General features: G+C 35.2%; 1 protein-coding gene across 1 annotated transcript in view; it reads left to right on the top strand.

Annotated features, from left to right (window-relative positions):
• The window catches only part of mbo (Nuclear pore complex protein Nup88), a 55,924-nt gene that overhangs the window by 8,720 nt on the left and 20,099 nt on the right, over positions 1-27,105 (top strand). The window contains exon 2 of the mRNA XM_081976713.1: positions 26,267-26,436. Within this exon, the coding sequence (XP_081832839.1) occupies positions 26,267-26,436 (170 nt within the window). The remainder of the gene's footprint in view (positions 1-26,266; positions 26,437-27,105) is intronic.

Raw genomic sequence — 27,105 nt, 5'->3', positions numbered from 1 at the left:
AGGTCATCAATTCGTTGGTGTAAAGCTAGTATTTAACTGACGTTTAGAACAGTTGGTTAGATGGGCTAACCGGTAGTGAATATACATACCCTTAGAGTGTTTGCAGTGACAATAGATTAATTAAATAGAGTTTAATTGTAACCCAGCAGGTGTAGGGCGGACCCGCCCAAGTAAAACCCTTTGGGTATCAGTTTCATAATTTCTCAAACGCGCTCATTATGACGACAATACCGAAACGCGACCATCGTACAAGACGTTCGGAAAATTAATCGGCAACCCTTAAAACCCCAAAACGTCCTTATAACCTTCCCTTATTACGTGTACGCGGCGTTGACATAATTCGTCCGGTTTAGGGTGTCGCGGGGGCGGCATAAAACAACTCCGAAAAAAAAAATTAAGTCGATCACGCATCGAGGTATCATCCCCCGCCCCGAAATCAAACCGAATGAATTTTCTTTTCGGTTCATGTCGTCTAAGTAATTAGGCATGTTTGTGCATGTGATGCCGTGCCTGCCTAAAAATTAAATATGGCAACAGATTAGTAATTCCTATTAATGGATATGGGCGCTCCCTCGATTAATGTTACATACCTTTGTGACAAATTTCGCTCGGCATGTTTATTCATTATTTCCATATGGATATCCATTAAGTGCGATATCGAACGGGCCTCGACGGCTAGTAGGATAACGATAAAAAATATTTAATTAGTTTATGGCCACGCATCAGTTACCGGATTAATTATTGCTTGACCGATGCGTTTTGACTCACCCTTTTTATTCGTCGCTTTTGTTTTTAAGGGTACTGAATAGGCCACTCTCGTTTTATGCTCTGCGAGGAATTCCTGCAGGTCTTATTTAACTCACTCCTCCCGGTCCTTTGTCCTGCCATAACCGTTAACGTAACAGTTAAAGGCGATGGGCTGTTTCTCTGTCTTATATTTTACGATTTACGTTCTACTTTCCGATGCTATTCTCTCAATTTAATTAAGTCGGAAATAACTTGTTAGGGTGTGTAATATGGTTGCAGTAAAAAATTTAACTTGCTTTTTTTTCTGAATTTTGTTGAATCTTGTGTATCACCTTTAGCAACTGTTGTGGACTGTTGTGTACGCTTCTTAGTGGTGGTCCTTGTTGTGGCTTTGCCTTTATATATTACTGTGGTTTGCTGGACTTCTTCAAGACTACTTTTACAGGAACTTTACCTTTCTTCAGAAGACGCAATTGAACTTCTTCCGGTTTTTTAGTTCTATCTTTTTGGCTTTGGGAGTTCTCCTAAGTTGTATCTGTTCACTCCAAGAAACTTCAGGCTTTTGCTTAATTTTCTTGGTTTGTTCAGGTGTTTCTTCAGTGACACTGACTAGTTTTTTTTGCATTCATCCCTCATAGTTATTTCTTCTTCTTTAAAATACGTTTTTTCGTAACCTTTCTCACTACTCCCTCTACTACTGTAACTTGTTTGGCAGGTTTAATTTCAGTTATCTGCTGTTTTCCATCTTTTTCTTTACGAAGAGTTTTCTTCTTCTAGATTATCTTTTTAGTCCTTATCGATAACTACAGTCTCTTGAATTTCCATAAGCAATTCTTGAATGGTGTAAAAACGTTCTTCAGGAAGTTCTGTGGTGTTTTCCACTTCTTCAGGTGTAACAGTAACTTTAGGTTTTTTCCTTTCACCTTTTTTAGTTTTTATTACTCTCTTCTTTTGAGTTACGTTCTTTTCAACTCCTCTCTCCACTACTGTGGTTTGTGTGATTTGTTCAGGGAGCATCTCAATAGTGAAGATTGGTTGCACAGCCTCCAGTTCTTCAAAACTTCAAACACTTCACCGTCTTCAAGCACTGTGACTTCTTGAACATCTTCTGGTAATTCTTCAATCACCTGTTCTTCTTGCGGTTGTTCTTCATGGACGATGACTTGGGTTTTGGGAAGTTTACTTTTTTCTTCTACAGTGATAATTTCGGATACTTCTTGTTTGCCATATTTTTCTTTACGTAGAGAACTCTTTTTTGTATCTTCTTTCTGACTACACCTTTAACAATAACTACAGTTTCCTGTGCTTCCAAAGGAAGTTCTTGAACACTGTAGGAAACGTTTTCTGGGACTTCTGAGGGTTTTTCAACCTCCTCAGTGGTGATTGTAACTTCAGGTTTGTAGCCTTCAATTTCTTTGTTAACAATTTCAGTAACTTCTTCTTTGCCAACCTTTTTGGTCTATAATGACTCTCTTCCTTTGAGTGACTTGTTCAGGTAGTTCTTCAACTCTATATATTGGCGGTACCGCTTCTAGATCTTCGTTAGGTTGTTCTTCTACTGTTACTGTAGTTTGGGGTGCTTTTTCTTCTTCTCCCACTGTGCCGATTTGCGTGGTTTGTTCTTGGTGACTTGTGTCTTTTACTTTTAATTTATCATTGACTGTGGTCTTCCAGATTTCTCCAGGCAGTTCTTCAATAAATAGTGTTTTTTCCTCAACTGGAGCTTACGCTCTCTTTACAGGTTTCCATTGGATTTTTTCAGGTTTTCCTTCAACAGGTTTCTGAGCTTTTGGTGTGCGTTTGAGTTGGACTTACTCGGTCCAAGGAATTTCCTCTACCTTCTCAGCAAGATTCTCTTAGGTTTCTTCTTTGTTTCTCCAGTAATCTCTTCAGTCACTGCAAAAGTCTCAGGCTTTTTGGCTTCTTTTTCTTGTCATTCACGTCAATTGTGAGTGACAAAAAAGAGTGAATTTTCTAGAGTTCGCCTCGTGTACCTTGATCATAAGGTATATTTGGTTTGTAAAGCTTAGAGAGATTTGCATAATAAACTAGAAACACTCTTTCAAGCTTCTCACTTGGTTTTCATTACACCGTTTGATGGTAATAAGTCCAAACATTGGGCAGTTGATACGAAATTCAAGAAGTTTTGATGAGTCCGATGACTTTTGCAATATATTTTTGAAAGCAAATACTGAAATTTGATGTACTTCTTGTTTTGTAATTATAAATATATTTGATTTGCTTCGATTGAACTAGAATACATTCAGGTGGAAAACCAGTTGTTACACCTAATATACAGTATTACTCAAAAATTTGTAGTGGTTCAGTAGTATTCTCTAAGATTTGCCGAGGTGATTAAGGTTTGTGGGAAAATTATCTCACTATAATAAATGCATAACGTCACATGACACCAATTTTGTAGTTTCTTATTGCATTGCCAAAAGGGCTTAACAATTTAAACGTACTAATATTATCTTTCTTCCACCCCAGTGACATCTGCAGTTTGCAATCTGAAACTTCATCTCAAATCTCATGCAAAAATAATTAAACTTCCCTAACAAAGTCTCAATGATCTGAATTAGTGTAATGAATCAGTTAATTCATTAACAAAATTGGTGGAACGTCACTGCAATACCATTATAACTGTTTGGTAACGTTTCCAAAGCATGACAAGCAAATAAAGATATAATCAAGACATAAAAAAGAAAGACAACACAAAAAGATTCCATTCACGTGACATACGACCCTAAATTAAGCAAACATATGGACTCAATAAGTCGCCTCTCGGATACCCGGAAACCATTCCCGAATCAGCCAAGAAGAAAACTAGAAACACAGGCAATAAGCTATATCGGGCGATCCCGAAGGAATGTAGAAAAATGACCACGACTCCCCAAGGATAACAGAAATATACGGTGATAGTTTGCCCGGAATATAATCAGTTTTATTCGGCCCGTTTTCAGCTAATGCCGTTGCGACAGACGCCCGTGCGAAAAGTAACGATTTTTTGCTCTGACACTTTTGATGGAAAAATTGTACTTTTGATTGCATACCAAATGTCAAAGTCTGTCAACCGAAAGTAGAGAATATAAATTTTTCTATTGTTACGTCATACTAGTCTACTTTGATTTTCCGTCTAGTTTTAAACTGATCGTCATAAATTTCGCCCAGTAACTTTATTGACGCCCAATATATGCAGATGTTTTCCCCATTTTTCCATTGGGAAAGTTTGTCACATATCACCCTCTTTGCGACGCTTTGGGTGCACTTCCGCCTTATTTATTGTCTGATAATGTCGATTTTTCCGCGCTTTCGAATAGTCTCGGAACGTCGCGGGGACAATAAAACGCAACGTTATGTTTTTCTAAAATAATTCATAACATCGTATTTTATTCAATTTTAGTTCTCCCCCACGTAGCTTGAATTCACGTAGGTATGTCACACGTTCAAAAAAGTATTAAATTTAAACCAAGAAATTCAGTTAACAAAAAAAAATAAGTAAGAATAAAACAATAAAGATTTAGACATATTTTAAAGATGTTAAGTTTTTTCACAATTAAGAAACGCAAAGGAAACAAGGAAGAAACTACTTTAATTGTTACTGTAGAAGCAGAAGGTAAATTTCCTGAAACTTTTGTTGCTACAGAAGCTCCTGAAGAAAACAAAAATTGATTAAATTTATTTTGAGAGTTGATTGAAGTGCCATGAATTATAAACAAAACTGAAGAAACGCAAGAAAATTGACTTGACTAGAAGTACTAACTTTTTTAATTGAAGAAGTCTTAGTAGAAGAAGTAAAAAGAAGAAAATAATAAAAAAGATAAGTAAGAGTGAACTGAAATTGTAACTATATAGAAAGAAGACTCAAACTCCCCAGATTAGAGTAGGACTGAAATAAATTGAAGAACCTGTGTACACTGTTGAAGCAGTTGTAGAGTAACCTTCTATCATTGAACAAATAGAGTCCAAGAAATAACTAGCCAAAACTAGGAATATTTTCAAGAAGCATGATAATAGAAGAGAGACGCTCACTATATTAACAACAAAAAAGAGGAGACAGTCCCTATTACTGTAGTAATAGTAGAAGCAGAAGTTGCACTTCCTGAATACCCTAGAAGAACTACCTGAGTTGTAATGTAAAAATGCCAGTAAAATCCAGGAAACTGTTGTCCTAGATTAGTTGAATGTTCAAAAAAAAACCGTGGTGCAGAAGAAGAAGGTAAAAGAAGGGCGACAAAGAAGAAGTAATTGAAATTGTTACTGTGGAAGATGATTGAAGAAGTTAAATGTCTAAAGAAAAAAAAACCTAAGACAGCAAACCCAATATAGTTAGAGGAACAAGATTTCACTGCGGTATGAAATATTAGACCTTTTGGAAATACAGTTAATTGAAATGCGTCTCGGTGAAGTTTTACCAGATCACCAAGTAGTGGAAGACTTACCCAAATATGTGGTTAAAGAACTTTTCACTAAGAAAGTGATCACCAGTAAGAGAGTCATCGAAAAGAGGTGTATCGACTGAAGAAACTGCTCATAAACTAGAGTGGAGGAAGAAGGAAAGAACTGTTTCAGTCCAAGAAAGGCAAATTGTTGTGAAAGACGAATCTACTCTCACTGTAGAGAACTTTGTAACCCTACTATTTTTAAAGGGTTTGGACAGAAACAACATTGTAAGGTCAACGAAAAGCAGGTAAACATCTAGTAGGTAGCAATTTTTTCTCATTGAGTTGCACAAGACTAAGTATATGGTCAACAGAGGATCGGCTGGACCGAAATTTTGCTTGTTCTTCTATTTCGTTAGAGCCAATATGTTGTAGGTAATAGTAATTTTACTTGTGACCGAGATTTATCTGTAATTACACCGTTTTTATTACGTTTTTTTGTAAATGGGAGCTTCTTTTCAGCCTGGTGGGATTATTTGATCATTTATATTTGTTGTGAGAAGTGTTGAAAACTTACAGATGCATTTTGTTACTGCAAAATTTAAACCAAGGCCTTTGAATTTTGCCAGTAAATACGAAACTTAAGTTATAGTCTAGAAAAATTTGTATTAACTTGCTTGACTAAGTTTCTGGCTGAAGATTCTGAATTGCACCTCTGAGCCGAAAGTTTGACTGTTTACTTCATTTTTCCAATTGATTGCAAAACATAGTCATTCAAATTTATGGTAAATATTGGACCTAACCTAACCTGGACCTAACACCATGATTAAGCAAAATAGCGACTTATTCTTATACATTGATTTTTAATTTTATTCAAATTTATACGATGTTTTTATGACCCTCATCCCCCGAATTCCATTTTGTTTCCCAAACACTAAAGCGGCTTACATTAAGCGAAACGAAATAAAGAGCCTCATTAGAAATTAAATCGATAACAGGAGAGAAAAAAAAACAACGGAAAAATATATAAATCCCGTGGGGGTGGTGGGAAAAGGGGAGGTTGGAAAGGTGGATTAACATTAAAACACGTCGGCTCGCCTGTCGTCTTACAGAAAAATGTACGGCCATTCAATTAATATGCTTGCCGACGTTTTCCCGGGGTGAATGGGGGTGAAATTTAAGGGGACAGATTAGTGAGATCTATGCCCCCTTTTTCCTTATTTTTTTCTTAGTTAATTTGTTTCTACGGCGATTAGCCAAATTGTTTATGACGGAGGATTCCATGTTTTTAATTCAGGATTGGGGTGTGTGATGTACTTAAGACCCAGTTACATAAGGGATGACTAAAATTCAATAAATTACGATGTTAAATAAATTCTGACCATCAGTTTGACTGTCAAAGTTACTTGGCTGCCTGCTCATTAACTAATTTTAATATCACCAGGAACGAATTTAAAAAATACTTTTTGATGGCTTTTTAACTCTCTCTTTTTTCGGTTTGAACCTGGATTTCCAGCTCAAATTGACCTTTCCAGTATGCGAAGCGTCAATTTCCCTGAAAACGGTTTTTAAAGTGACTCTTTCCCCTCAAAATGTAAAATCATTAAAAGGTTACTTTAACTAATGGAGCGCGTAAATGTCAATGCTGCGGGGCTTATTACTGTCCCTATCGTTCCGATGATTAATTTTCGAAAGATTGAAAGTCATTAGGGAATGATGTCGTAGGCCTTGTTCGCGTGTTCCAAGGAACAATCGAATACTAATATTGTCTCATCAATTATGATCAGGTGATAGTAAACTGGTTTTAGTTATTTTTTTTAAATGTTTCTGAATAACTCACCAGAACTCATTGAAATGAGGTTTATTTCGTCGGTTATTGCCAATAAACTGCACCACTGCAAAATGACTGAAGTTTTAGCCTTAAATTGATTATTGAAAAATTAAAATCCAGGTGAGTTGACTGTGGTCCGTCCTTTATTTCAGGCCCAGCAATATTAATACACTAATCTGATAAACGATCTGGATCGGGAATTAGAATTTAAGATTTCTGTCAATATTTGAATCCAATTTTCCTAATGGAACATTAACTCTGATTACTTTATTATCTGATGGTTTTAATCCTTTGCCTAATAACGGGAAACCGGTTTTCATTCGTTGACGTAATTTCGATCAATTTGATTCTTCCTCCTCAATGTTTTTCGGTTTGTTTGTGGAAGGGGTGGGGGAGGTTAAATTGGACAGGACATAAGAACGACAATAAATTCGCGCAGCTTCCCGCAAACGAAAAACGGAAGTAATGCAAAAATGACAAATCTTATTAAATTTGTAACGAGGGGGCAAACAAACACCCCGACATCCTTTAACCCTTTATCTCGGCCGTTTGAAAGAAATATGACAAGGGGTGGCTAAAAACCGGCGCGGCGAGAAAAAAGCACGAGCCAAAGACAAATGAATGACGATCGCCGATTAAGAAAAACAAACGACGGACGGGGCCGATTAGAAAAAGGCGAAGGATGTTACCCCTTTTTTTCGGAAATTCAGTGACGTTCGCCTCCCAAATACGTTTTCTAAAAAAACGTGTATCACATCCTTTCAAATTATGCTCAGCTTATTCCTTGTATAGGTAACAAAAGGAACTCTGCACGTTCCATCAAGCAAATTTAAATCTGATTGATTATTCTTATTGAAAGTAGTATAACAAAAATTGGGCCATCGCCGTCACTGTTTTGACGGTTTTAATGCGAAGATGAATAGATGAAAATGGCGGCGATGGATGAGGGCATTAAGGGACGCTGATTAAATTTACTTGGTATCGGTGTTCGGCCATTTTTGTCATTTTTTATTCTGATACCGTCTCAGAAGGGGTTGATTCCGAGACAATGGTGCCCATTAAACATTCAACAAAAGCATTTTTTTCATTAAGCGTCTCAGTCAATATATCCGAAACGTTGCTGATCTTGGATTAGTTGATGACTGAGCGGTCTACTTTGGGGACGAGCTGAGAAAAATTGATAACATTTGCCCGACTCTATTGTGGGATCGCGAAATAAAGAAAGCCAAACAATAATGTATTTTTCTTGGATTAAGCTCGAGCTATTTTGGGTCATTTACAATAGATCAAACCTACGAGTTTTGAGGTTTGGATTTTCTGTGTATGAGCCTATTTTTAATGTACTCTGTTATATCCAGGGAATTTGACAGTAAATCTGGAAACGTCAAGTCAGACATTGATTAATGTAAGATAAAATACTCGCTCTCTAATTTTAGAGAAAAACTCATAAATGAAGGGATTTGGTTGAACTATAACAACTTTTTTCTATTAAAAATGAGATTCAATGCAAATGAAATATAAATAAGTTTCCTTTTTTTAAAGGTATATTAACTGAGAAATTAAGGATTTCAAACGACTATGACGTCCCAGGTACTATTTCACCAACCTTGGTTATTAATTAAAATAATAATTTGATGATGATGTGATACTAAGCTTATTTTCTTAAGCAAAACACATGGTTTTGCTGTGATACGTGCCAAACCTTGTATAGTATTTGCTTCTTTTTTAAACAAAAATGCCGATACATTAAAGTTTTTTTTGTCCGTTACTGTGTTGTGTTCATAAATTGGTTAGGTACACTGTTGTCATGCGTTAAAAAATTACATGCGACGTTACACGTATGATAATTAGCAATTAAGGAAATATCCTATAAGTGTACTGAATTTTTTGAAATTTGAATTATGACGATATTTGACTTTTAAATTATTGGAAGTAAAAGTCGATATTTACAAAGAGAACTATACACATGAAAATTTTGAAACATGATAATATTATAAAATAAATAAATATAAAATTATGAATGTCTTTATGTTCTATTTTTGCGTATCATTGCTGCCTAATCTTTGCCCACCCTTGTGGTCCATCATTAAAGAAAATTGTCTAAACGAACCGATTGGTTTCTAACAACTTTCTACCTTATCAATATTTGGCATTTTTCAAGTAAACGTGACTATTGAAGTTCATTGAGAAATCTACGAAATCGACATTAAAGTATTTGTTTTAATTTTCACGTCCTATGTTATGATGTTATGATAACGATTACTGGTAAATTATTATACACTGTTTGCAAAAAGTTTCAAACCATCTTATTTTGGAAAGCACGCTTCCAATAACAAAAATCCCTGTATTGGATGATACAGGATGCTCCATTAATTAGGTGCATATCAAAGATGCATTTTTTAAATTGGAAATTTATGTTATTTTTGTACGGCATAATAATAATATTGTTTTTTTCAGATTTTGATTATAAAAATAAGTTTTGTTTTGCAATAACGTTTAAAAAATACAAATTTTATATTGACTTACTTTATGGAGCACTCTGTATAATTCCTATAAATGTTACAACATGATTTTTGCTCACAGTGTATAAAAGGAAAACACTATAAGAAAACCAATTTGTATATCAACCAGTAAAATCAGTATAAACAGTTCCAAACGTATTTTATAGCTTAATTAGTGGAATTTTGTCAGTTATGACATTTGGCCATCAGTTATAGGTTACAGCTCTGTCTTTTGTTCTGTTCTAAACCTGAAAACTGTCAAATTCAATTCTATGAAGGTACAAAACAATGAAACATTCTTGAGAAATAACTAAATCAGTTTGACTTTTATTGAATGCATTTTATAATTTTATCAGTGCATTTTTGGTGCTTATTTTTGGTTGTGTGTTTCTGACTTAATTTTAGTCTATTTTCAAATTTGAAAACCTTCAAAATTCTCTCTATAAAGTTGTAAAACCGCAAAACAGTCTTAAAATTCAGTGAGACCATTATAGAATACAGTACCAAACGTATTCTATAGCTTTATGAGTGGAATTTTGACGGTTATGACATTTGACCGTCGGTTAGAGTTCTGTCCTAAGCCTGTAAACTGTCAAGTTCGATCCCATAGAGGTACAAAACTACGAAACATACTTGAAAAGTAACAAAATCAGTGTGACTCAATTTACATTGATTTTTGCAATAGCTGTCAAATTGTCCAGGAGATGATATTTTAATTTATGTGTGATTTTCTTTCGTTGTTAGTACTTACTATAGTCGTAGAAAAAGTATATTATTCTATACGCATGTAATGGTTTATGGCTAAGTAATAAAATATTTATCTGAGGGGAGTTTTGAGAGATCTGTCAAGTTTGACAGCTTTAACTTATTATTATTATTTGGAAGTTTGTAGAGTTAGAGAGTCAAGTACTGTTATGAGCAACTGTTCTCGCTCAAAATTTAGCAAGATTGATTTTTCTTCTAGATGTACTAAAAAAATCAAGTAGACCGACTAATTAAATAACATAATATAAGTGAAAGACCAACTTTTATAAGACCATGTATTAGAACTTTTCATACTTCTTTCATACCATTACCAATAAAGTACAATTGGAATGTTATAGTGATAAGTTCACAGCGTTCTTCTAAAAAGAATGGTATTTTCAAACTACAAGCATTGCAAAGATCTTTTTGATCAGCAAGCAGATTGAACTGGAGAAAATTAGTGAAAAAAGTGCAAATATTCAGAATCTAGATGTTCTCTGAATTATTCTCTTCTGATAATTTAATTACTACTACGAGTATGTTTAAGAAGTATTACTTAACTTTCCTACTGACTTAATACGAGACGACTGATCACTTTTACTACGATCAACATAAGAAAAATTGACGAAAAACATCCGAAACGTGTGAATGCATTGAAGAAACATATTTTTCTATTGTTTAGCCTTGTATATTCATTAGTGTTATCATCTCTGTCATAATTCGGCTAACTTAAATAAAAAAAATTGTTAGAAACGTTAAACAAAAATACAGGAACTAAATGTCAAAATCGCCATAGTGGTTCAGAAGCAACACATATCCTCTAAAGTTGAGGAAATTTTCTTAGTAGACTCTATTGCCTGAAACTCACTGACTAGATGCCACCAATAAAGTCGTAGCTAAATATAAATTGGACCCATCAATAAAGGGTCTATTTATTTATTTTTGCTGTTAATTCTCGTGGTCAGAGACGTATCGGTCACGTTCATGTCTTAATTAAAGAATTCCCCCACATTGTAGAAGTAGACGACCTAAACCGGCTGTTAACCGATCGGATATTTATACCCATCCAAGTCAAAACGAAGATATATCGTGGCAAAGGTGGAGAGCTAACCGAATAACGCAGAAAAATTGAACGAATCGCGTCAGGAGGCTCGGAGGTCATTTTTTAGATTTCCCTTTGAGGATGCTCAAGATGGATGCGATGGCGTGGACGGATCGGTATCGCGACGTAATGAAAATCGAGTCACATTTATCACACGGGCGTGCGTTATGAATTATTTGATTGGGACAATACCGGGATGGACGCATAAGAGTGATTCAGTATAAGGGAAAAGTTTAGCCAAGACATGACATAACATCCCCTTAAATCATCCGGGGATGGCATTGTGGCAATCACGCCACCAAAAATTACCACCTATTCGACGGCCATCCGTGCTAAACACACAATAAGGCGCTGTTCACAATAAAAAGGTTCGGACATAAATCGCGGCCGCGACAATTGCCGATGTGACGTCGGTCTAATGACGTCATACGTCATCCATTGTGGACGAGGCAAATTATCACGTGACGACGATATAAGGAATTTCGTTTAGGTTTAATAAAATATTGAGGGTGTTTGTAAAGATGGGGATATGCGAGAACGTTTGTATGGTCCTCGAATAGTCAGTCTTACATTCTTGTCCCGTTTTCGTCTTCTTGATAAATCGCTCCAATTACGATTGTTGTCTTGTGGAATGGATGGTAACTAGTGTGGTAAACCAACGTTTATCCATTATAGTTTAATTGTAGAATCGAAGTTTGTTACATGATTCTGGAATGTTAAATGTCTGTCAAAAATGACTTACTTGAATTAACATACAAACTATTATTACAAAGCCATTTATATACATTTTTTGTCATAGTTTACACCACGCTCAACTGTGATGTCTTCCCCGCTTACGTATACCATAGTATCGTCAGCGAACAGTTCGATTTTGGACTATTTTAACGTTTTATTAATGTTATTTATACGGGGTGAACCAGTTGATTGTCCTCAAAAAAGCTTCCTAAGGAAAATACCTTGAAAAATACAGTCCTTCAAAGTTCAGTTTAAAAAATCGGTTTGTTGTCATAACTGTCACGTGGTCTGCCACTGACCGTTGGAGTAATTTTGATCAAATTTGTAACAAGCACTTATGAAATTAATATTTATTATGTGAGGTCAATGACGATTGTCAAAATTGTCCAGTGGTCCACATTACCAGATATTTTTAAAAAATTATTATTTTTTTTTAATTTCCTCATTCAAGTTGAAAAAAAAGTATTTCTTATAAAATTCTGATTTAAAACTTCATTTACGAGATAATTTAGTTGTGAGTTATTAGGTTCAAAGACCTGAAATCGACCCAACCCAACTTAAAAATTGTTTCGAAAACGGTAAAAATTTACTTAAGAAGCTTAAAAAATTTCTTTTTCTACGAGCGTGCGCAAAGGATAACATTCCCACACTATTTTTGTTCTCCAAATATAGACTTTTCCGCACTAGTGAGTAAAGAAATCATTTTTCCGCACTAGGGTGGGAAAATTAAATTATGTCAATTTATGTATAATATTTCAAACTATTATTTCATATAATAATTGTTCATTTATTATTAATATTAGTAACAAGTAGATTAGAGGTAATTCATCACATCAATTCACTATTATTACAAATTGATTTTTTTAATTTTAATTTATCAATTATTTTAATTATTGTTTTTATCAATTATTGGAAAAAGCTCGTAGAAAAAATGATTTTTCTATCACGTGCGGAAAGTGCCTTTCCCACACACGACTGATGCCCAACCTCGCTACGTTCCTTTAGGCAAGTGTGGGAAAGTATCACTTTCTGCACTTGTCAGGAAAATAACTATTGTAGCCAATTTTTATAGTTTCCGGACAAATTGAACGACTTGAGTATTAAAAATTGATTTTAGACATGAAAAACTACTTTTTCTAGAATTTTTGACAACATTTAAGTCAGGACACATTCTATGTACATTAAAAAAGTAGATAATGATTAACAAAAACAGAAACGTCGGACTTTAAATGTGACGTCATGTTTGAAAGGAAAATTAGTTGCTATTATCAAGTCACAATTACTCTGAATTATCTCATTAACAATTATAACATTTTTTGTTATTTCCACGAAATTGCAAAACTGAACCGTATCACATGATACATTATCATTATCAGAGAAAAAGGCTCCATTCGGAAATGTAATAGGTCAATATGGCGCCCATATTAACAATGAAAGTTGATGATGGTGATCAACAACCGAAAAACGTTGAAAATAAATAAAATGGCAATAATAAAGCTTTATTTATTTTCAGTTATCATCAAATATCGACAAAAAATAATAATAACCTTATTTCAATTTTTTGTTTCTCAATTTTTAAGGAGGCATATTATTAAACTCTAAATTGCGCAATTTTGCTATAATTTTTTCTAGGAACGCATTAATAATTCAACTTGTAACACACTAACTATTAAAAATGGTGTAAAAAAAAACATTTATTTGTTATACTAAATCGCACCTTTTGTAACTGGTTATATAAATAGCTATTTCAATTTGGATTTCTTTTAAACTGGACACACGCGCAACTCTGAGATGCGTGCCTTAAAAATGCACTTTTAACACTCATGTCATAAATACCTTTTGCTACTCTATTAAAAACTACATTTTGCATTAATTTTTACTTTTCAAACTAAACTTCTTTTCTATCTGTCTTGTGATAATCAACTTTAGCTATCATACCAGTTATGTATTCCTTAAAAACATTTCTTCTGAAACTGCATACATTTTTACAAATAAAGTAATATAATGTAATGGAGAAAAGTAAAAAATGTCGCAGGCAAAGGTAACAATGTAAATACCGCCCCCGTACACAATATGAAAGACCATAAAATGCAGAAGTGTGCAAGACTACTTGTATCAAATTGTCCTTATTGCCTTACAAATCGCTCGTGCTCGAACTTACACACTTTTGTAACAACTACCGGGCGAATTTTTCCGTTCATTTTCCAAAGGAAAGCGACACATTCACATGTAAATTTTCCGAGTTGAAAAATTCGCTCCCCCGAGAGCTGTAAATCAAATACTCGTATAGGTTGGGAAGGGGGCCGTTATTCTTCAGGACATTGAACAAACCTGTTAGTTTTCCTGTTAAAGTTTTGCACGTTTTTGTTTAAAATGTTCCAACCTCACTTTGTGTATGCCTCAAAAGATGAACCGGAAAATATTCAAGGCTCATCGAAGCGCGTGATTTCCAATCTGTTTAAAAACTTTATAATTGAATAATTTTTCAATAAAAACAAGCGAAGCGACGCGGCTTTTCCGGCGCTCTTTTTTCAAAGATTTTCATCTTAAACGCCAACGAAACCGATGAAAATTGCTTTTAGGGGAAATTCTATTATCTTGTTAAGCGGAGCCTCTTAATTCGACGTGTATGTTTGAAACAAAAAAAAAAATGGGGAGCTTACGCAACTCTTCGGGAAACAATGACTTTATCCAGCAACAGAGGGGGTTGCGGACGCCCAATCCCGGAAATGAAGATATAAAAATCTTTAATGAATTCCGATTCTCAATTGTCCGCATGCAAATCGCCATTGTTGCCATTCTTTCAATTGTTTTTCGCCTTCGCAGCGCCGCCGTCTTTTGTTCCGTTGGCGTTAATCTTTTGTTTTTGCCGCCCCGATCGAAAATCGGAAACGCGGGCGGCCACGGAATTTATAGAGTTAATTAACATCCAAGTGGCCTACGAAACAAAAGAACTCGTTTTTTTTTTGTTTTTTAAAATAGGTCTTTTTGTATTCCCTTTTTTGAAGGGATTTGGTATCGTGGGGGGCATATTAAGTAATCGTGGTTGCAGTCGGATGTCCAAAACTGGCTTACCAGAGTGATTTGACTAGCGATGGGTAAATTACGGTAAAGTAAATATTTTACTTTATCAGGAAAATTTGACCGGTAAATGACCAGTTAATTACTGGTAAATTACAAATACTGTGTTTCTGGCAGTTCAAATTTTGACACCGCTTTTCTCCCTGACTGTATCAAATTTTGTAGTGTTTTTTCAGGTTATTGTTTAGGATATTTAATGTGGTTTTCAAAAAATTGCTTAAAACAGTGATTTTCTTACTCCAAGTGGGGTTTACAGGCAATTTGGTCCCTGATTGTTCTTTCAAACTGTGTTTCTTTCAGTTCAAACTTTGACACCGCTTTTCGCCCTGACTATCAAATTTTGTAGTGTTTTTTCAGGTTATTGGATAGGAAATTTAATGAGGATTTCAAAAATGTGCTTAAAACAGTAATTTTCTTACTCCAAGTGGGTTTTACAGGCAATTTTGTCCCTGACTGTCCTTTCAAACTGTGTTTCTTTCAGTTCATACTTTGACACCGCTTTTCTCCTTGACTTCTACCAAGTTTTGTAGGGTTTTTTCAGGTTATTGGATAGAAAATTTAATGTGGATTTCAAAAGTGTGCTTAAAACAGTCATTTTCTAACTCCAAGTGGATTTTACAGGCGATTTTGTCTCTGACTGTCCTTTCAAACTGTGTTTCTTTCAGTTCATACTTTGACACCGCTTTTTTCCCTGACTTTACCAAATTTTGTAGTGTTTTTTCAGGTTATTGGATAGGAAATTTAATGAGGATTTCAAAAATGTGCTTAAAACAGTAATTTTCTTACTCCAAGTGGGTTTTACAGGCGACTTTGTCCCTGACTGTCCTTTCAAACTGTGTTTCTTTCAGTTCAAACTTTGACACCGCTTTTCTATTTGACTTCTACCAAATTTTGTAGTGTTTTTTCAGGTTATTGGATAGGAAATTTAATGTGGATTTCAAAAATGTGCTTGAAACAGTAATTTTTTTACTCCAAGTGGGTTTTACAGGCGACTTTGTCCCTGACTGTCCTTTCAAACTGTGTTTCTTTCAGTTCAAACTTTGACACCGCTTTTCTATTTGACTTCTACCAAATTCTGCAGTGTTTTTTTAGGTTATTGGATAGGAAATTTAATGTGGATTTCAAAAATGTGCTTAAAACAGTAATTTTCTTACTTCAAGTGGGTTTTACAGGCAATTTTGTCCCTGACTGTCCTTTCAAACTGTGTTTTTTTGAGTTCAAATTTTGACACCGCTTTTCTCCTTGACTTCTACCAAATTTTGTAGTGTTTTTTCAGGTTATTGGATAGGAAATTTAATGTGGATTTCAAAAGTGTGCTTAAAACAGTCATTTTCTAACTCCAAGTGGATTTTACAGGCGATTTTGTCTCTGACTGTCCTTTCAAAGTGTCAATTTTTTCTCCTTGATTTTTCAGGATATTGAATAAAAAATTTAAGTTAGTTTTTGGTTTATAGGTAAAATTACTTAACATAAAATTAGCTAATTGTTTCAATTTTTAAATGACATAATTTTAAGGTGGCACCCGTTAAAAATAATTTACGACAGCATAGTAAGAAACACCTTTCGCTTTAATATTCATCAAAGGTCGGCAGTTAAGCTCGGAGCACCGTAAAAGGAAAAAATTGCTGCATTCACGAAATCCGTGCACTTTCGTCACCTGCGTTCTATAGCCTAGATTTGTAAGCAAATTGACTTAATCTTTGGAAAATTTGCTGCGAATTTTCCTTTAAATAAGACAAAATTTACGGGATTTCCGTCGGTAGCGTTTTCCTAGCAATTTATTAGCCTGCACCTGACGGAAAGCTTCATATAATAACTCCAAAAAAATAGTCAAATCTAATGATGGGCATAAATTTACCGGAACCAGTTATTTACCGGTAAGGGAAAGTAAAATTGGAGAAGTAAAATTCGGTGTGACAGAAAAATTTACTAATTTGACCAGTAAATTTATGGGTCTAATTGAAATTTGCTTGAAAGATGCCATTTTCCTGTCATGGCTGTCATTAATTTCATTAGTCCAAGTCCTTTTTGATCTTCTTCTTATTCATATTTAAGATCTCGCGATCTGTTAGTTTTGCAGGTTCAGTTCCTGGGAGGTGGACTGACAGCTGTCCTTCCATCTCTTAGGTGGTCTTCCGGGTGGTCTTTTCCCTATTGGTTTCCCTTCAAGTTCGATGCGTGGCAGTCTTCCCTCTTCCATTCTTCTCACGTGAACGTACCAATATCTTTTTCTTTCTCTCCCCCATCTTACGATGTCTTGCACCCCACATTGTTCCCTAATGTCAGTGTTCCTAATTTGGTCTATTCTTGTTTTTCCCATTATGGTCCTGAGCGTTTTCATTTCGGCTACTCGAAGCATTCTTTTCGTTTTGTTGGTTTCTATTCCATATGTCATGATTGGCCTGATACAAGTCTTATAGATCTGCCTAAGCACCCCGACATGGCAGTCGCTTTGTTGATCTGGCTTCTTAGGTCAATTTGTAAATAATTTCATTGTTTTTTCCTAGAGAATATAGTTTATTTATTTAATTTCAATTTGAGACACAATTTTTTGACTCAAAATCTGAAGTGAGCTTTATTGAAGGACGTAAAATATTCCCCAATAGACCTACGTACACAATATTTTTCAACGTTGGACAACGCCACTTAAAGCAACCCTTGACCGAATATTTGTCGCCTTTTAAGGAAGTTACGGCGTCCCTCTCGAAGATTAAGGGTTGCTGTTTGCAAGGGTTGAGGTCACGCGCTCCCCGGGGAGCAAATGACCAAGAGAGGGGTGGGAATGCAACAGGTACCAAAGGAGGCGCGTGCCGACACTATAAAATCATATTTTAATAAACTAAAGAGTAAATTAGAAAACAAATGCAAATAAATACAAATATACAAAATTGTAAACAACAACAACATTCAAACAATTTGTAAATTACAATTTGAAAGTGGAAGCGGTCTACGTCAGCCAATCGATCGGGTATAAATAAATTAAGTTGTCATGCGTTGGTAAGGGAAAAGATAGAACCCAGCCAGGGAGACGGTCGGAGACTCCGCCTCATAACACCATGATGTAGTCGCCCCGAATTCTGCAACCCACACCGGGTTCGTAAATTAATTAAATAGTAAACCATTTCTTAAATTATAATAAATCGCGAGTGCCAAACCCTCCAAAAAGCTGCCCTTATCATTATTTAACAAATTACTGCAAGTATGGATTTATTATTGTAATATTTTGTGCATGTAGAAGGTATTGTTTAAAGTGTTACTTTTGGGAATTATGTTTGAAGGTTTTTTTCCGATTCACTAAGTTGATGAACCAACCATTTTGTCGTTTAGTTTTAACTGCTATTTAGTTATTAAATTTTCTACCAAGTGGTTTGATTCTATCTCTGAAACAAGATCTCGGTAAGGGCGTTTATCAAAGTAATAAACACACGTCTCGTTTAACTTGTTGGGCCAAAAGGGCTTTACAATTTAAACGTGACAATATTTTTTGTCATAATTTAAACATGAAGTAATAAAGAAAAGTGAGAAAAAGCTGAAAATTACAGTTTTTTAGAAAAGGCTACTTGTTCATAAAAAAGTTATAAGATTGCAACTAATTTGACACAAAATCACTTTGCCAAAAAAGTTTTTCTTATTATTGATAAACCAAAATTTCTAAAAGAATAAATAACAAATTAAATGAGCCTTATATTCAGTCTTCATTTTTCAGGATTTTATTTTGACAATATTGGCCAAACATTACTAGCCATGACAGGAAAATGATATCTTTCAAGCAAAATTCAATTAGACCCATAAATTTACTGATCAAATTGGAATTTACTGGTAAAATTGGTACATTTTCCTGTCACACTGAACTGAAATTCGTGGCAAATTTACTCCCATTATTAAAAATTCACCTTTCTATTACAGTTTCATCATTATTAGTTCATATATCAATAGTTTTCAAATTCACTTTTCGACTTGAAAGATTATTTTTAATTGTAAGGCTGTTCTTTCCCAATTTCGTATAATTTTCTTTCAAAAATAGATCAATTCAATTCAATTATTTTGGAAATGTCACTAGCGTAATAAAACACCACGTGTGGTTCGGATCAACGATTTCAGTGACATTTTGCCATCGTCTGCGGTTGGTCGAGTTCCGATTGATGGCACACGAAAATTGGTATTGCCTAAGGTGGTCTTAAGGGCGGCTTTTTTTTTTCTAAATAGCTGCTTTGGTTATATAAATTTTATCTGCGATCGGCAATTACTGGAAAGCAGGACTTTAATCTGCGGGGCAGGCTTTCTAATGCGCTCGGGGGGGCGAGATCAGTAAAATTTTCTCGGATGGATTTTTTAATATAATAATTTCGATAATTTATATTGCGTTTCCTCGGTCGCGAGTCGGGCTCGTTCGATTTAAATTAGCAATTTTTCGCTATAAAGGGGATTAAATCGCTATTTTTTATGCAACCGATATTAAAAGGCGCCCGCGTTTTTTCCCTTAATTGGGATATTTATCAATTTTTCGCTATAAATATGTTCGGTTTTTCCTTAGATCCTCCTCCGCGGCCGCAATGAGAACATTTAAGGCCACGCCTGATTAATAATCGGGAAGGATATAATTGCTCCCAGCTTAAGCGGTTTTTTTCTTAAATAATGGCCCGATAAATCTTGTCGAGTAGGGTACTTTTTAATTTCAAATATTCCACCCAATCCCTTATTAAACTCTTCTTCGAAACACTACCCGCATCTAGACGCACACACACACACGTCAAAAGTCCTTTAACCCTCTCTCGTAACCATTCTAATGACGTAATTGACAGTTCTTAATAGTTAACACGGAGACCCTTGACGCGGATACAAAGGTCCTCGAATGCACCTGCGTTTAAACTTGTAATTGTACCCGCGAATTGACGTCATCAAACCTCAAACGAGTCTTGAGACGCAAAATGCAGCCGAAAAACTTGCATAATTGAAACAATAACGGAAATTGGAGAGGCATTATGGAAACCGCGGAGAAATCCCCCATTAATTCGGAATAAGAAAAACCGTTCCCCGCTTCGAAATCTGTGTTTGAACGGGCCAATTTGGAAAATCATTCAATTTTCCGGACGAACGACAATTCACCCTATAAAAACTACAAAGTGAGACGTCTCCCTTTCCATAGGCGTGCTTCTAAACTGAGTCTTCGTTAACATCACTTGTTTGTTTGTTACATGTATAAATGGCCCAAAGTAATTTTGTCCAAGAAGAATTTGAACTACTTGTCTGTTAATACATCTAATCTATCAGCATAGCTAAATAGTTGATATCAATATTATTCCCTAATATTTCATGTAGATCCCTAAAATGAACTGAAAAGTATGGCTTTGCAACAATTCAGACAATAGAATTTTGGACTAGTGGTGTCGGCGTTTTAAAATCACGCCAAACCTGCACAAAGCGAAAACTATCAGTTTTCAGACTCTAAAACATTTTTTCCAGGTGGTAAAGCTTGAAAATTACATTCAAATCAACGTTGCCCATCCAAAACTCTTGATTCAGTCATTTTGGTAAAGTCGAAAAGCTTAAGAAGCTTTTAATGGGCCTGTCCCACAATTTTTTTTTATGATATGTGGGATAGGCCCATTCGTGTTGTTAGAAAAACGTGGGTCACTTTGACGAACTGAACTAGCTATGACGTTTAATGACAGGGTTATAGGCACCTGACAACTGTCAAAACACTAAAGAGTTGTCGTGAAACTGTAAAATATCAAATAGTAGCGTAATTTTAATTAATCACACCGCAATTTGATATTTGTAGCATATGTAACATACAACTGGAATACGCATACTGTCAAAATGCATTAAAAAACAAATTTTGCATTTTGATTTCAGTGTAAGCATCGTAAAGAGAGGTCGAACTAGACTTTACGGACTATCATAATTTTAAAAAGCTACGTGATATCTGTCAAAATCATCGAATTTAGTGTCAAAATGCAATAAAAAACAAATTTTGCATTTTGATTAGTTGGCATGTACATTGCATGAAGTAACTTTGTTTATTGCCAATTTCAGTGTAAGAATCGTAAAGGGAGGTCAAACGAGAAGGACTATATAAGTCTTAAAAAAGTCACGTGACACCTGTCAAAATCATCGAATTTAGTGTCAAAATGCAATAAAAAACAAATTTTGCATTTTGATTAGTTGGCACGTACATTTAGCATGAAGTAACTTTGTTTATTGTCAATTTCAGTGTAAGCATCATAAAGGGAAGTCAAACGAGAGTTTACGGAGTACCATAAGTTTGAAAAAGTCACGTGGTATCTGTCAAAATCATCGAATTTAATGTCAAAATGCAAGAAAGGAGAATATTCGCATTCTGATTAGTTTGCACGTACATTAACCATGATAAGTATCGTAATGAGAGGTCAAACGAGACTTCACGGCTACCATAAGTTTAAAGTCACGTGATATCTGTCAAAATCATCGAATTTAGTGTCAAAATGCAATAAAAAACAAATTTTGCTTTTTGATTACTTGTCACGTATATTTACCATGTAATAACTTTGTTTATTGCCAATTTCAGTGTAAGTATCGTAAAGGGAGGTCGAACGAGACTTAACGGCTACCATAAGTTTTAAAAAGTCACGTGACACCTGTCAAAATCATCGAATTTAATGTCAAAATGCAAGCAAGGAGAATATTCGCATTTTGATTAGTTTGCACGTACATTTCCCATAAAGTAACCTTGTTTATTGGCAATTTCAGTGTAAGCACCGTACAGGGGGTCAAAAGAAACTGCACGGACTGTCATATGCTTTAAAAAGTCACGTGACATCAAAAATCATCAAATTTAATGTCAAAATGAAAGAACTAATTGTGCATTTTGTTTAGTTTGAACGTACATTTACCATGAAGCAAGTTTATTTATTGCCAATTTTCAGTGTAAGCATCGTACAGGGAGGTCAAACGAGACTTCACGGACTATCATAAGTTTTAGAAAGTCACGTGATACCTGTCAAAATCGAAGAAATAACAAGTTTTGCATTTTGATTAGTGTGTACCAACATTTATCAGGAAATAATTTTTTATGTTTAGTATAAAAACCATACAGAGAGAACAAAAGAGACTTCAGGGTATATGCTTTAAAAAGTCACCTGTGACACCTGTCAAAATTATCAAATTTTATGTCAAAATGCAGAAAGCATCACATAACACTTACTGACATATAACTTATAAGTGATATGCGGAAAACACTAATTTGACATCTTGATGAGATTGCAAAAAAATTTGTTTATTTGTAATTTCAGTATATACCATCAAATATTATAAAAAGATCCGAAAGTATCAAGTGATTTTTAGCTTTTTAACAGATTCTGATAAATTCTAAGTAACTGCCATGACTTACTTAAATAATTAATTAATGACAAATAATATGGATAACTTGAAAAAATGTATTTTATGTTGTCACATTTTAGTTATGTACACGTAATGTAATTTAAATTGATTAGTTAATTACGTTTCATTGTCTAATTTTTTTTTTGGTTTTTTGATATCTTGGATTGTTTTAAAGTACGCCACTGTAATCCATTCCAGAGTTGAGCTAATTTTAATGTATTTAATGCAAAATATCGGCAACATCGGCGCCCGTAAATCACCGTTTTTATGAGCCATTTGGGCCGAATATTAATCGGCTGCCAGAGTAACGGCGGAAAAATTCTTAATGTATCTGGAATAGAAATGTATAATACCCTTAAAGTCGCTTTTATCCCCCACTAACTGATATTAAACTTCTTTTCCGGTTATTCGGCGTGCCGTTGACAGTCGATCGCCTCAAACTCAAAACACCCGACACAAAAACAAATCGAGTACTCATTGAAACACTTGATTCGGTTTGTGAGAATCATTAAGGGAACAATCGCAAATTCTAGGGCGCGACAAGATGCAATCAACCGAAAACAAACGAAAATCAACATTTACAGTTTCTTTAATTAAAATGGCGACCCCGGGAAAATTGAAACAGGTGAACTCGATTCAAAAGATGGTGGGGGGGAGGAACTTAATCTACGCAACAATTTTTCTTGTTAATTTTGTGGTGGAGGAGGGGGGAGTGATAAACTGCGTTTATACTTCACGATCCGTGAAGTATAACTGCAGAAATTAGCTCGAAGCAGGACTTCCTCGGTGGCAGGATGCGGATCTGCGAATGTCGTTCTATTAGTCCGCTCGGGTTTTCAACGGGAATGAAATATGGCAGTGCCGTCTTTTGTTGAAATCTTGAGGTGACACGCAGGAAGCAATTATTACCGCGGTCCTATTCGAATTTTCGCATCAGGATGGTTATCTGGAAGTTATTCCATTCAGGGAATATCTTCCAAGATTATTGTCGGCCGCTAAGCGCGGTTACGCCGATAGTTTTACTGTTTTCCATTGTGTTATTCGCTTAGGGTGGTCTCTGCTTTATTCAGCTGGGCGATTAAGAACGACACGCTCTCTTGCAAGTAAATCAGAAAAATGACGTTACATTTGCAAGACACCCGAGGAAAATCGACGATTTTTCAGTGGTGACATTAGACTCCGTAACACTGATCATGACAAATTTGAGGTGGGGCTTATTTATTGCCGTGCATGGAGAGTGAAGATTAAATCGACTAAAGTTGTATTTTGCCAAGTAATAATTCTTCAGGATTGTAAGGAGGCGTGCAAGAAAAATCAGTGGCAGGTCGCCTATTCTAAAACAGTCAATCCATATTTTAATAGTTTCTTGAAATGCAAAAATTTAAGTTTGATATACTCATTCTCATATTTTATTCATGTTAGGGTAGATAACAACATACATACGTCAAAAAAATATAATAAAAAACGGTATCACACCCACTCAAAAAAAAAAACAACAATAATGTTAAAATATACAAAAATTGCAGACTACAAATTATATGTATCCATTATTAAAATTAGTCATTTTCCTGGAAAGAATATGTCAAAAAATTCACTAAACGAATAAAAACTATTGGCAACAGGTATGTTCTTTACTCGTATCCTAAAAGCTCGTAGACCAAGGTTTTTAATGTGCTGCTGGAGCGTATCAAAAAATTTTACACCCCAATAGTCGGGCCCCATCTGACACCTCTCAAAACGCCAGGAGGCCTAGCTCTAATATTATCCCTTTGACGGATGCCGTAGGAATGTACATCCCCTTACAAGGTGAATACGTCGCGACTTTCTCTAGATTCTGATTATATGTATTCCGATGGAAGAGTGAGCATGACCAGCCGCACGAAACCGTCCCTACAGTCATCCCGAAAACCATATTCAAACATGTCTTATCGTCCTACGCTGGATTTTAAAAAGGCGACTCATGCCAGAAAAAAGGCCCAAGCAAGGTACGAATGGAACACTGCCAAATAGCAGTAAAGGACGCGAAATAGCTGAGCAGCAACAGAATCAATATGATCATCCCACGTCAAACACGGGTCTACGAGAAGTTGAACCGTTTTGTTTTGGTTCAGTTCACCACTTCTCTAACTCACGTTATGCCGGCTCGGACCTATGCATAACCTCCTCCAATGCACAGCCCCTGACCGACATGATTGTGTCATCGGCAAACAGTGTACATCTAGAGATCCAGTAAGGGCAAGTCAGTATATTAATAAAAGAACAATCTTTGTGTCTTATCAAATAAGAAGTTATAAGACTTGTATAACACTTTGTGCGCTAACATTGTATGCCTCCAACTGGTAACCCACACAGTCAAAAGCATTGTTCAGGTCACAAAAGAGGACAGTGCTGTACTGATGGTCATGGAACGCCCGAAGCACGTCCGTTACTAGCCGGAGAATACCATTTACAGCATCTCTGCCATCCCTAAATCCAAACTGGGATTCACTAAATAGGCCATTTTCATCACAGTACTACACTATCGGTATAGGCATACATTTTTCTACAACCTTTGAGACTACATGAAGTATAGAAATGGGTCGGTGAAGTTCATCTCAATATCTCAGTGGATCCCTTCTTAATATAGTAATTGAAAATGTTTGCGGAATGACTGGCCCTATATAGGACTGGATGGACTCATGACTGCGATAGTCATATTCATAGAATGGCACCTGACAGATTAGCTAACATCTGCAAAAATAACAACCCTTACAGCAGAAGAGCGAAAGGAAAATCAAAGGAAAGATGGAAGAACAACATAAACATAATAAAAGGCAGACAAACAGGAGCAATCCTAGTCAGACGAAGAAGAAGAAAATGTTTGTGTAGCAAGTAAGGACGGTGTGTCCTGGAGAAAAAATTTATTAAAAACAAAAAAGTTTTGAAAATGATTAATTCCTGTTTAAGACTAAAAACTATGGAAAGACAAGCGGCCACTTGTCGGGATTCTTGTATGGCAATGTTTAATAAAAGCCAAGAAAAAAAATAAAATTAAAAAACCGACTACAGAAACAGCAAGCTCTGAAAGTAATTGGTTTAAACACTTGTTCAATGGCTAAGCGTAAGTTAAGCGTAGTTCAGTTTATGACTTGTTCGGTCACATTTAAAACCAAACTCAACTTAAACTCAGTTTAAAAAACGATGGTGTAAATGGGAGTAAGGACCGGTTCTACAAGTGTCAATTTAACTGTGGAATAATTATCGGGCGAGTAAATATAAATTTCTGTTAAGACCCTGGTTAAAGTAAAAATGTTTTACTTGTATCTCTCCAAATAAGGAATGCAAAAAATCCCCATAATAGGGCTCGAAAAACGGTCAATTTCTTCATTAACTAGTTACCTAATTTTGACTTAATTAGTTAGTATTTATTTTGATTTTACTTTCACTTGTTTACATTCATAAAGTTTGAGGTTATTCCTCTCTTCATTTTGATTTTGGATTACAGCTTTCTCTTTCTAATTTGACGTCAGAAAATTTATTTTGATGAAAATCAAATTGATTTGGCGGTTGTTGCGTTGATAACAATTTCTACAGATGAAATCTTTTGACGTTGTTTTATGTTTTTTTGATATAAAATAATATTTACGTTAAACATTAACATAATTACACTGTGACAACAAATAATCTTAATATTGGGGTCTAATATACTTGAATAGGCTCTAACAGCAATATACTATATTTATCAAATATTTCTCAGTAATTATTGAGCATCACAGTTTTCACGTAATTCTTTTTTTGTTTCTAGAAATTACTACCACTTCATCCTCCTCTCTTCACACCAGAATTCCTCTTCACAAACGAAACCGGAAACCTGCTTGGTGTAGCAGGATCAGATGGAATCCTGGTGATGCAATTGCCCCCCAGGTGTCCGCCCCACGGTGCTTTCGACGGTAACAAGGAATTAGTCTATTGCAGGTAAGCCAATATTTTTTTTGTTCCTAAATTGCTCCCGGTCATGTTCATCGAAACAAAACGCTGAACATCGGTCCGATTTATGGCGCGGAGCCCGTTTGGTCTTTGCCGATAAAAATCCGGCAACCCTTTTAAATTAAAAATTAGCCACCTCCGTGTTTGAACAGCGACTCGAAAATCGGAATTTTATCGCGCTTTTTTACTGATATTTATTGTATTTGTTCTTCGTCTAATGGTTATGGAAAAATGGCCGCCCCTTACCCAGTCACACAAATAAAACCGCTATTCGTTTTTCCATCCCTGTCATTTTGTGTACTGTATTTTTAATAAAGTTTGGTGCTAGAAGTTTTTAAAGTGTCGTTTTTTGCGTCTTTCAACTGTTAAAAATTAAAAAAGGTTTTAATTTATGGGAATTAAATCAAGGTGTTGCCTCAACCCTGTCAAGAGCCGTTGAAATTTCAACGCTAAAAGTTTTTCCATCAAAACGATAGGAAAAAAAATTGAAGATGACACTTAAATGCAAAGTTTCAGAAGGTCAAAATGTACTTTAAAACTCCTCGAAAGACACTCTTGGAACAGTGACAACATTGGTTGTTAAACAAGTAATCAAATTGCATTAAATGGAGCTAAATTAGTCAAAGTTGTCTTATAACTTTACTAAAATGTTTAGTT

The sequence above is a fragment of the Ips typographus genome, linkage group LG3 (assembly GCF_016097725.1).
Source record: "Ips typographus isolate SLU linkage group LG3, UJ_Ityp_2.0, whole genome shotgun sequence".
NCBI lineage: Eukaryota > Metazoa > Arthropoda > Insecta > Coleoptera > Curculionidae > Ips > Ips typographus.
The sequence above is the reverse complement of the archived record's forward strand: the minus strand, read 5'-3'. Positions and strand labels throughout refer to the sequence as shown.